The 12742-nt window shown below is 44.5% G+C and overlaps 1 protein-coding gene across 1 annotated transcript in view; it reads right to left on the reverse strand.

Annotated features, from left to right (window-relative positions):
- Positions 1-3155: 3155 nt before the first annotated feature.
- Positions 3156-12742, reverse strand: part of LOC122728170 (ubiquitin-conjugating enzyme E2 E2) — a 414041-nt gene continuing 404454 nt past the window's right edge. The window contains exon 6 of the mRNA XM_043966434.1: positions 3156-3958. Within this exon, the coding sequence (XP_043822369.1) occupies positions 3861-3958 (98 nt within the window). The 3' untranslated portion in view covers positions 3156-3860. The remainder of the gene's footprint in view (positions 3959-12742) is intronic.

The following is a 12742-nucleotide window of genomic DNA, read 5'->3' on the forward strand; positions in this document are numbered from 1 at the left end:
AGCTCCTTGGCCGACTTCATTCCCTGATGAGTTCTATCGATGCCTATGAACACTATTACTATTGGATGTCCATCTGGGGTAACTGGAAAAACATGAAGATTTTATTTTCAATTCCCCTGCAAATCTGAAGACACATCCAATTGAATTATTGAAGCCAAATCTCATGCTTTCAACTTTATTTTTTTTCTTGATGACTTGGAGTCGATAGTGTGTAAACATTTCATTTAACACGGCTTGAAAATCCTTGGAAGGCAGCCTTTGGCATAGAAGAGCCCAACAAAGACAATGAGATTGTTGCGGGACAAAATCACCCGTATGTGTGATGTAGGAATGTTTCCTTCACCTCCAAAAGTGAGACCAGTCAAGCTTTTCAAAATAAAACTGTCTCTCTCCGCTCTTCTCCCCTCACAAAATCCATTTCCATTTCATCTTGCATTTAATTGCTTAGGTGATGATTGGAAGTGTGCTGCCCCAAGTTTAGTGCAGGGTTCACAGAGAATGCCTCTGATTCCTGGCATCTCAAGTTAAGAGGCTTCCTTCCCTGGGGGCTCTTGGGCCCCTGGGCCCCTGGGGGGAAGCTCACAGCTCAAGCTAATTTCTAGGTTGGGAGTTTCAGGTGCATTTGTTTGGGAAGTATGCTGAGCTCATAAAAATGAGAGGAGATATTTTATCATCTTTTCTTATCATGAATGGACATACAACTTAAAATTGCTCTGAGCAAAACAAATGGAGACTTAGGACTGGGTTTCCCCCTGGAATTGTTAGAAGTACTAATTCTTAAATCAGTTGTGTTTAAGAAAACCCCAAACAGGGCCTAGCAGGGGCTATTGGATATAATTTGGGAATTATGTGAAAAGTATCCGGAGGGATGACATCTACCCCCTAAGAAAGAAACTGAATTTAAACATTAAATTTGTAAGAGAGCAAATCTCTTGGTGCTAGGCACATAAGCACTTAAATGATAACTGACTGATAACAGGATGGTGCATTATCATGTGTCCCCACCTCATATAAGATTTGTAAATACAAAAGCTGTATGAATGTTGCATATACCTATCTGTTCTACAGGGGTGGCCAGGTGGCACAGTAGATAGAGCTCTGAGCTTGCAATCAGAATGTCTGTGAGTTCACATCTGGCCTCAGAAACTTACTAGCTGGGTGACCCTGGGCAAGTCACTTCACCCTGTTTGTCTCAGTGTCCTCATCTGTAAAATAAGCTGGAGAAGGAAAAGGCAAACCCCTCCAGTATCTCTGCCAAAAACCCCACAAATGGGGTCACAAAGAGTGGGACATAACTGGAAACACTTGAATAATGACAAACAGCAGCAACAAATCGGTTATATGTTGTTCACTTCCAAGAGAATGGAAACTCTGCAGGGCGGGGGACATCTCACTGTTATCTTTGTATCTTCAGTGCCTTCCAGTATGGGGCTCAGCACTTGTTGTTTGGTTGTTCAGTCACTTCTGACTCTTTGTGACCCAGTGGACCATAACACACCCAATGTCCATTGGGTTTTCTTGGCAAAGATACTGGAGTGGTTCACCATTTCCTTCTCCAGTGATCAAGGCAAACAGAGGCCCAAGGCCATAAGTGTATGAGACACAGGTCTTCTTACCTCCAGGCCTGGCTCTATCCACAGAGTCACCTAGATGCCTACTATGTGCCTAGCACATAGTAGGTATTTAATACATACTTGATGAATTGAACCAAAGTCGGGCTTTTGAAGCTTGAGCTTTTTCCTCAAAGGCATGGGAATAGGAGACTGAAGGCACGGCAGATGAGGAGGTCGAATGGCAATAGGATGTTCTGCTGGATTCTCTAGGAATCTGTGAGCTTCTCTAATATCATTCAAAGCCAGACTTATTTATTGCATTTCAAACCAAAGAAACGCTAAACCCACAGTCTCTCCAAGGTCTAGGATGAGTCTTGATTATAAAATGGTACAAATAGCAACTGGAACTAGCGACTATAATGAAATCCGAGACATCAGAGAAGCATAAGCAAACATCTTTTCTTGATCCTAACAGAAGAATCTCGTACTGTGTTCTCCATTATACTTTCTGCCTTTTTTCAGACCCTTGTGTTCCAAAGGGGAGAAGAGACCTCAAAAATAAGACAAATGGAAGATGTGCATCTTAACATGAAGAACAATGCAGGCGTTTCATATTAAAATGGAATTCCAATATTTAAATATATGCTCATCAACTCCCTTTTTGAATAGGAAGAAAAATGTGTCTCTAATATTAGATATTAAAATTGGTGCCATTTAGGAAGGAAATGTCAGAAAACAAGTGACATTCAAATTTTGAGGAATGAATAACTTAGGCCGGTAAATTCAACGATTTAGCTGTAGTGCTTTTAACAGTTCTTTTGAACGCTAATAATGATAATAATAGCTCACATTCTTATAGGACTTTTAAGATCCACAAAGCAGCCCTTTGAGGTAGGAAAGCCAAGTATTTATGCCTATTGTAGAGATGGGGGGACTGAGGGTCAGAGAAGTTGTGACATGCCCTGTGATCTCACACAGCGGGCGGCGAGGGCTTGGGACTCCAGCCTTCCATTTCCCTGAGGCATCACCCAGAACCTGCAATCATCAGTGACAGGAAGCAGGGACTTCCCAATATGCCCGGCAACACAAAGAACAACCCAGGTATCAGCATGTTGCTCGATGTTTTCTCAACTCCAACAAACACCCACACATTTCCTTGGTAGGACTGAGCTCTCTTCCCCTAGTGGTCTGCCTAAAATTAGCCTGAAGGTCAATGTTGTACAGAAACACCCTGGTCGCTGGGTACAGAAGCCCACAGGGACTGCCCAAGTGAGCTCATTTTTTCCCCTAGAATAAAAAAAACCGAGGGGAAGTGGCTGTCTTAAGTTCAGGAGCAGACACGAGCCCAGGAGGGCACAGGGAGCTGAGGGAAGGGCTTGCCTTTCATTGGGAGGTTATTTTGGGAGTTAAGCATTTCCACTACCGCATAAAAGATGGGTGTGCCAGAGGATACTTGTGCAAAAGACATTTTTTGGAGGGGGGTTGTAAAAGGACGTGAGCACTCCCAGATTCAAAACAGATTTTACCCCATAAGTGAGTGAGTTAGGCGCTCGGCCTTTTGCAGATACATTGACAGAAAGCAAACCGGCCCTGTTACCCGAGTGCGTGTATCCGCCACCGCATTTTATTGAGTGCTCTCATAATACAAGTATACATCAACTGTTCCACAGTCAAAAGTGGCAGGTCCCTAAGAAATTTACAAGCACTTTAAGTAAATCAAAATACATATTATTTTGTTCAACCCAATAGCCTTTTGTGTGGGAGACAGAAGGCTGGTGATAAACAGAGTCTCAGTAATGCACAGTGATTCTTGAATTTAAGCCTTTATACAAAACTTGTTCCCAGTAGCATGCACCCGCCATTAAAGACTTCAGTACAAAAAAATTAACCCTAAACACTACATTGAAGTAGAAACGAGATATAATTCTGAATTTGTTTTGTTTTCCCAAAGACCACATAAAAGGAAAAAAACCACACATGAATACAAAGCTTCATGACAAAGCTCTATACTATTACCGATCCAACATTCTTTGCACTGAAATAAAACAAACAAACAAAAAAACAAACCAAAACCAAAAAAATTCCCGTCTACTTGGAGGGGAAACAACTTTCAAGTTAATAGAACTGAAAAAAAAAAGAGGGGGGGAGGGGGAATAAAATAAAAATAATAGAAAGAAAGGACGACATATTGTCACAAAATGGTTCCAAATGTCATAAAAATAAGACCACAAAGGAGGGAAGGACTACTGATGCACTTGGTGAATGTGCTTGCGGAGAGGTCCGTCCAGAAGCCGCGGCGGGAGGTTCCTATGTCGCGTATCTCTTGGTCCACTGCCTGGCCATTCGGTCGTGCTCTGCTCTGTTGGTCATGTACTGCGTGGCGATACTCCCCACCAGGGGGTCAGCTAGAAGGAAAACAGAGGAATGAAATTGTCATGGGCCCGCCCTCCATTCTATTGCAGGGAAGTGAGGTGTCAGGAAATGAGGCGCAATTTAAGGGGAGATGGGGCCGGACAGCTGGGGTAGGTTTTGCCAGAGGAAATGTAGCTTTACACAGGCTCAATGGGGTGGAAATGACAAATGAAATGAAGGGCAGCCTGTGCTGTCAAAAAAAGGTGAAGGTACCTGGTGCTTTGGGAACAGATTTATCAGCGACTACCTAGGCTCACAAGGTCAAATTCCCTCCTTTTTAGTAGATATTTTAAAGAAGAAATTGGGGGGAGGAAGAGAAATTGGTAGGGTAGATCAATGTTTGAGGGTTGTAGTTTTAGGGATAAAAAAAATCACCATTGGAGGCAATCTGGAAATCGCAATGAATTCTCCTGGAGAGGCCTCTAAAGCTAAGGCAGCAGAGTTACGTCTAAGCACCCTTATTTTGGGTGTTTATAACACTTGTTCAAATGTTCTGATAGGGCAGCTTCTCCTGAAATCCAAATAGTCCAGGGTGGTGGTGGTGGATGGGATCAGAATATCTTTAGGTATTCTCTCCTTTGACCCCTTAACTTCCAAGATGAGGAAATTGAAGCATAGAGCTGGGTGTTGTGACTTGCCCAGGGTCACCCAGTTACCAAGCAGTAGAGCCGAGATTTGAACCCAGGTCCTCTGACTTTCAAATCCAACACTCTTCAGTGGTACCACCATGCTGTAATCACATACTTACTGCTATCCTCAGGGCATGACCTTAATTCTGCCTTTAAATGTGGGGGAGGAGGTGAAATACAAGGAAATGCATTTCTCTCAGGAGGGCATGATTATTAAAATCTGACAGTTCAAACAAGAGATGAGCACTAGCTGTTGGTTAGGTAAGGTAACCCTTTGTATTAGTGCAATTATAACTCCCAAATTAAAGTCTGTTTCACATATTTGATGTAAACATTTTTTTTTTTTTGGTATTCTTAGTGCATAGAAGAAGGGACACAGTAGGTGCTCAAGATACTTTTTTTTAAGGGAGTCAGGGTTAAGTGAATTGCCCAGGGTCCCACAGCTATTGTGTCTGAGGCTGGATTCGAACTCAGGTCCTCCCGACTCCAGGGTTGGTGTTCTATCCACTGGGCCACCTCGCTCCCCCTTAAAGACACTATTAATAATTGCTAGTATTTTTTATAGCATTTTATGGTTGGCAAAATGTTTTGAATAGATTTTCCTCATTTGATCCTCATAACAACCATACAAGGTAGGAGCTATTATTATTTTACAGTTGAGGAAACTGAGGCTGAGAGAATAATGATTTGCCTGGGATCACACAGCTAATAAATGCCAGAAGCAAGATTTGAACTCAGGATCTCCTCACTCCAGATCTAACACTCTATCTGCTATGACATTTAGTTACTCTGAGAAGGGAGAGAAGTTATGTGACTTGCCTAGGGTCACAGAACTAGTGAGTGCCTGGCAAGATCTGAAAAGATTTTAAGTCCAACATTTTCATCTTTAGAGCTGTGTGGTGCCCAAACACCACTGAGCTGGTCTGCAAAGGCCGATTCTCGTAGGAAGAAGCTGATCCTTGTCTAGGCAGAAAAGACTTAGGGAGATTCTGGAAGGGAGCTGAGCCCTGGTGCACTGAAGCCTGGACTGGGAGTTCTGGGGTTAAGTTGCAGAGGGGCAGATAGGAGAGGAAAACCCACTTGCTACCATTCTGAGCTGTCCCAAAGAGGAAGGAGCTCTCTGCAGGCGGCAGGGTCCCCTCCACTGGGGGGTCTTTTAAGCAAAGGCTGGATGAGCTCCATGGGAATAATGTCAAGTAGATTCTTGCTCAAGCCCAGGTGGGTCTGACGTGACGCCCTTCATCTCTGAGCCTTGGGGATTGGCTGTCTTCTACCTTAGGCTTCCTACGACACTCTGAAGGCAAAGGCCTTCTTAGATGCCTGGATTCTTCCTGTCCAGCAGTGCACCCATCCACAAGGGGCTTGCTTGCCTTTCTCCAATGCCAGATGTCTTTGGATGACCCTTCCTCTTGTCCCAGATGCCCTCCCCTCCCCCTTCAGCACCACTCAGGAGAAGCCGGGGAACAACTAGTGCTGCCACACAATACCTGGGGCGTGGCCTGGGCGGCTGGAATTACACCCTCTCAGTTTGGATGGAGTCACTAGGATGATTTCACAAAGTCTGAACAGCCTCCACACCCTGCATACACATCTCCTCCCGGCCGTGGCAGCAGGCCACGAGACACACCCTCTCCGTTGCCTCCTAGTCCAGGATCCCACTGGAACTATCTGACAAGTCATGGAAAGATCTGAGTCAGGTACCTCCACCCAGAGGAAACCATGTGCTTTCTCTGGCCCTAACTCCCGTCTGCCACAGGGACAGGAATCCTGAGCTGGGAGGGGCCTCAGGGACCATCCCGTCCAGCTCCCCCATGGCATAGATTGCACAGTCTGGCTTCTAAAGTCTGCCTCCCACAAATGGTCAGCAAATACTAAGACAACTATAACACGAGTACTTTGGATTACACATGATCCCTGAGAACCAAAACCCATTAAAAATCCACCTTTACCTCCAAATTTATCAGTGGGCTTCAGAGGCCAACTGGTCTAACCTGGACCCCAGAGAATCCCTCTACATCTCCTCAAGTCATCACCCAGACTTTGCTCAAAGACCTCCATGGACAGGGTGAATCCATTGCCTCCTGAGAACGTCATAAAGGATGTAACCATCTCACTGCTGGATGCTCTAAAAGTTGACAGGTTTTAAAAATATATTAATCTCCCCATATATATGTGTGTATTATATATATATATATATATATATATATACATACATACATGTGTGTGTATATACACACAGATATGTATGTGTATGGCAGAAAAGGAATGTATACGTCATGTATCTACATAAGGGAACATAAATGATTTAGATATAAAGGAACAGATATAGTTTATATAGAAAAATTTATATGCACATATGAACGTGCATATACACACACGTACACACACATCCTCACCTGTGAACACTGATACAAGTGTCCCACATCTGGAATACATTCCCTCTCCCCCTCCATGTCCATGTCTACTTCCACTCTAGGTAATAACTAGTTTCCATCCAAGCATCCCTCAGTTGTCCTCTCCTACAGAAGAACTTCCCTGACTGCCTTTGGCAGGAGCCCCCTCTGCTCTTGAAACAACCATCTCTGAATCTCTGACCCAGCAACTCCTATACTTGTGGTCTCTACCCAGAATGCAAGCAAGCTCCTTAAGAGTAGGTCACACCTCATGTTCCTCTCTGTATCCCCAGACCCTAACGGGGTACGCGGCACACAGAAGATCTTTCTTTGCTTGTCGAACTGAACTGAATCATCAAGGATGTGTCTGGAAAAGGAAGCAGCTGATCAAATAGTGAGACTGATAGACGAGAGACAGTGAAGTCCAGTGGCACATTGGTTCCCTCCCCGCACCCAAGAAACGAAAGAACAGGAGGATTCCCTCCAGTGTGCTCAGCCGCCTCCCTAGGGTATGTATTAGGAAACATTGGATGGGGAATCAGGCCGATGAAATCACAGATCTATCAAAAAGTCAAAGAGAGTAATGAAACATCTATGTTCACGAGACCTAAATTGCTCTTCCATTCAGACACTTCCCGGCAAACAGAATCTGACAGCTGAGGTGCTCTCTGTGTAAAATAATCCTCATCAAAAAAAGCCCATGGTACAAAATCATGCAACGACCCCGTCTGAAAAGACGTTTGATTATGTCAATCCAAGGCCCCATATGCTCATTTTATATTCTTGGTGGATATTCTTGGGGAATCTTGGGGGATCTCAGAGTCAGTCAAGAGCTTTTCCTGAATTCTTCCAGCATTAGGCACTGGAGAAACCAAACCGAATGTGAGGAGCTAACATCTTACCGGGGGCAACAATATGTAGCACGCTTGCTTACTGGTAAATATTTTACAAGCAAATAACCAGCAAATTTTATATAAAATATTAACAAGAAAATGCTTTTTATTTCCTACATCTAGCAAAGGCCTTTGCATATAATATTTACTAATCAAACATCTGATTTTCCATCTGCAATACAAAGCTCAAAACAATGTTTCAGTCTTGTTAGGAGGAAGAAAACTCAAAAAGATTATCACATGGGAAATAGCAGTTCCCAAAGCTTTGAATCGCCAAGCCAGCATTTTCCACGTTCTTGGCGAGTTCTGTGACAGGATTTAATTTTAGATTGATTTCTCTTCAGAGTAACTGAAAAACAAGCATCCACAAATCTTCTGGTCTTGGCAGTGATACAGGTAGACACCAATAAAATGTTTTCATGCCTCTGAAGGTAAAGGAGGATGGGGATCTCCTGGAGAAAAGTGGCCACAAGCAGTAAGGGCTGTCCAACGTCAAGGAGCTTTTGGGTGGAAGAAAGGCATTGAGATGGAGTAGCTAGGGGGTGACTGCTGATATCTGGGAGGGTAATTTGAATAGACTGGTGCATAGGGGAAGCCACATTACAAGGGATGAAGGGAAGGGTGTATGTTGTGAGGAAGTAGAGGCACCAACTTTAGACAACTTCTTTTGAGGAAGGAAGGGAGGAAAGAGATGGGGAAGAAGGGTCAAAGGTAGGAGTGGTATTGGGGAGCCCCAATCCTGTTTGCAGGCACATCTGAAGACATCACGGGTGGTGAAGAGACTGGAGATCTATGTATCACTGAGTTTAAGAGAGGAAGAGGAAAATGGAAGAAGAGATGGAGAAGCAGAAAGAGGGAGAGAGAGAGTGTATGGAGAAGGCAGGAGAGAAAAAGATCAAAGGTCCAGAGCACTGACTGCAGTGAGGAGCAGGGATCCTTTGGTGTGTTCAGAGAGAAGGAGCAGAAAGGAAGAAGCTTTGAGAAATGGATGAGAGGAGGGAGGACTGGGGCAGCTGAGGGTAGATGGCAGAAGAGGCAGAGAAGGAAAGCTTATAGAGGAACCAGGAGAAGATGCTGTCTCTGAAGCCAAGTGCTCACAATGGCCCTGGGAGGTAGATGCTGTTATCATCCCCAGTTCACAGATAAAGGAACTGGGGCTGAGGCATAGGACTTGAACACAGGTCTTCTTGATTCCAAGTCCAGGGCTCTAGATCCAATACAGAAGTGGGGGAAGGAGTGGGGGGAGTGAGTAAGCCTTACTCTCATCAGAATTGGCTCAAAGAGGGAATAACATACACACTTAACTGGGTATAGTAATATACTTTGCCCAGAGGGAAAGTGGGAGGGGAAGGGGATAAGGTGGGGGAGAGGTGAAGGAAGGGAGGGCAGATTGGAGGAGGGGGCAGTAAAAAGCAAAACACTTTTGAGGAGGGATAGGGTGAAAGAAAATAGAAAATAGAATAAATATCAAGGGGAAGGAATAGGATGGAAGGTAATACAGTTAGCAATAGTAACTGTGAAAGAAATGATGAGCAGGATGCTGTCTATCAGAAGGATGTATGAAAAATGCAAACCATCAACAGAGAAAGAATTGATGGTATCTGAATACAGACCGAAGTATAATTTTATTTGTTAGTTCCTCCTTCTAAAGTTATTTTGTCTATTTTCTTTCATAACCTGACTAATGTGAAGATGTTTTGTATGACTGCACATGTATGACATACTGAGTTGCTTGATTTCTTAGGGAGGAAGAAAATTTGGAACACAAAGTTTTAAAAATAATTGTGAAAAAAATGTTGTTTTTTACATGTAATGGGGAAAATTCTAAAAAAAAAAAGGTGGAGGATTTGGGGGGTTTGTTGAGAAATGGGCCCAAAAAGAATGGGCGAGACCAATCAATCGACACTTATTAAGTGCCTAGTCTGTGTCAGGAATTGTTCTGCTAAGCCCCAGATCCACCTCAGGTCTTAACTTTGGCTGGGAATGAAAAACACCTCCATCTTCACTTACTGCTACCTGAAATTTAGCATTCCCTTCAATTAGGAATACGGGCAACAAACCCTTATTTTAAGGTGAGGGCCACAGAGGTATGTGACGTGGGGGAATACTGTTCTTTTCCAAATACTGAATTTGAGAGAAGGAGAACAAACAAGTAAATCCACTTGGTTCAGAAAAGGCTTGAGAAAACAGAGCAGGTCAGCCTGGTGGGGGATGGGCCCCGCTACCCACACCAGCCTTCTGAGGGCTTCCGCTGTTTTCTTCTTGTACACTATACACATGTTGGGGAGGGGGACGGGAAAGCAGTGGGATCCTAGACCTAGAGTTGGAAAGGACCCTGGGGGCCATCTGGTCCTGTCCCATCATTCTTCAAATGAGATGCTGTTCTGCTCATGCGCACTCTCTCTCTCTCCCCCCCGCCCCTCTCCCCTCCCTTGTTTTTTCATTTTTTATTTTTTGGCAAGGCAATGAGGGTTAAGGGACTTGCTCAGGGTCACACAGCTATTAAGTGTCAAGTGTCTGAGGCCAGATTTGAACTCAGGTCCTCCTGAATCCAGGGCCGGTGCTTTATACACTGCGCCACCCAGCTGCCCTCTAACTATCTCTCATAGTTTTCTTATGTCTAATGGGAACCGCCTCATTTGCTTTAACCCAGCTCCTCCTGAATTGTTGGTTTGTTTTTCTTTATCCTGTTTATACCCTCCATGGGTATGGACAGCTGTTGCTGTTGTTGTTGTTGTTGTTGTTGTTGTTTTTGTGAGGCAAGTGGGGTTAAGTGACTTGCCCAGGGTCACACAGCTAGTAAGTGTAAAGTGTCTGAGGCCGGATTTGAACTCAGGTCCTCCTGAATCCAGGGCCGGTGCTCTATCCACTGTACCATATAGCTGCCCCCTGTTGTTTTTTTAATATCGAATCTCTTAATCTAACCCAGTGTGGAATCAGTGACTGGCACTGGAGCTGGGACCGGCTGTTTCCAAGCTGGGCTGGTTGGCTCCTTGTTAGGTCGCCTCATGGTCCCCACTCCCAGGGGCTCACCATATCGGTATAGGACTTTGTGAGGATACCCAATGGGCTCGAGCAAACCACCAACTTTGGCCTCCCAGTCAGCCAAGATGCACCAATATGCATAAGCCCAGATTTCTTCAGGTCACTCTTATTTGGTCCCTAAGGTGAGTGGGAATCAGTTTACACAGGGTGTCATCACCCCTGAGCACATGTGGAGCTTTGCCTAGAGGAGGGGTTCAATGACATGGATCCCAAGGTGATAGTGACACCCACACCTTGGTGTTCTGCCAGCTGCTCGAGCCACCGGAGGCCATGTGTGGGTTTGTCCCTGCAATGGTGAGGGGCTGCCTTGAACCCAATCAGCGATAAGCGCTCGAGCCATCAGAGGGGTCTCCTACCAAGACATCTCAAATACTTTGGAAGCTTGTGCTAAAATGGGGATTCTTCTGGAGGTTTATCTAGGCCAGAGCTCGGTTTCTTTATTTGTACAGGACCCAGGGGAGAGGAGACTTCTAATTAAATTTTGTTTCTAGATCTGTGACTTCATCATTGAGGAATCCCCTGCAGGAAAGCCCGTTTCAACACTTGGGGGTTAGGTGACTTCTGGGAGGGGACGTCACACAGCTATTCTGTGTCAGAGACAGAGTCTGAACTCAGCTCGCTCCGGCCTGGAGGTCAGCTTTTTATTCCCAACATCATCCTGACTCTCATGTGACTTCTAATCATAGGACCAATAATACATAAAGATCATGGCACACGTTTAAGTTAGCAAGATTCACCAGCCACAGTTTTATGTATATATGTATGTATTTATATCTTTATATGCATGTGAGTTTGTGTATTTGTGTGTTTGTATATTTTATCTGTTTTGAGGCATCTACATGAGTTTATGTGTGTGTTTCAATGCATACTGCCTTTATATGTATGTGTATGTTAAAAAAAAAAGAAAAAAAAAGATGACGGCACAGCGACCACAAAGCCAGATGATGTTGAACGCCCATTGAAAAGGTGTAGTGAGAATCAAGGCCAAAGCAAAGCTGAGAGTGAAAGGAAATATTTCACAAAGTTCTAAAACCAAGATCAGACTAAGAGGAACTAAACTCATTTGTGGGAATGCTAATTAAAACTACAGGGCAGACGAAAGCCTAATGTATACACTTAATAATACAGTAAAGGGGCTTTTTGCTCCGTCCCTTGAGCCCCCACAGAAACGCTGTACACACAAGATCCTAATCAACGGGAATTCTGGAATACAAAGCATTCAATTAGAACAGATTTCTCTGAAGAATGAGCCCAGATGGTGCCGTCCTGCTGAGAAGATGCTTCTGGATTGTAATCCCAGACTCTGCTAAGCAACAATCCCAAGGGAACTGCCAACAATCTCCCCAGTAATCAGCAAAACTTCCAAATCCCATAGGTTATGGCAGCGGAGCACCTTCCCCAGACTGCCCAACCTAGAGACTTTAATCCAGACCTTGAGAGACAGACAGCTGCAGCCAGCAGGCCCCAGAGGCAAGGGCTCAATAGGAAGGAACCCTCAGCTCATGCCCCTGGGGTCTGCGTCCCTCGGGTGCCCTGGTTCCTGCTGGGAAGATAATCTTCACAGCAAATTCTGGGCTTGTCAACTGAGGAGAAGAGATTCTCTGCGATGGCTTTTCTTCTTCAAGTTCTTCGGCTCTTAGAAAGGGAACAGTACCCAAACTCCTCAGAGCTGAGGCTTGCCTCTTAAGAAATAATCATCGTTGCTCACCTTTCTGTACAACTCTGAGTCAGGCATTGAGCATTAAGAGAACACTTTATGGTCTGCAAAAGACTTTATATGTTTGTTTGTCACAACAGCCTTGGGAAGCAGGTGCTAT

The sequence above is a fragment of the Dromiciops gliroides genome, chromosome 5, assembly GCF_019393635.1.
Source record: "Dromiciops gliroides isolate mDroGli1 chromosome 5, mDroGli1.pri, whole genome shotgun sequence".
In the NCBI taxonomy this organism is placed as follows: Eukaryota; Metazoa; Chordata; class Mammalia; order Microbiotheria; family Microbiotheriidae; genus Dromiciops; species Dromiciops gliroides.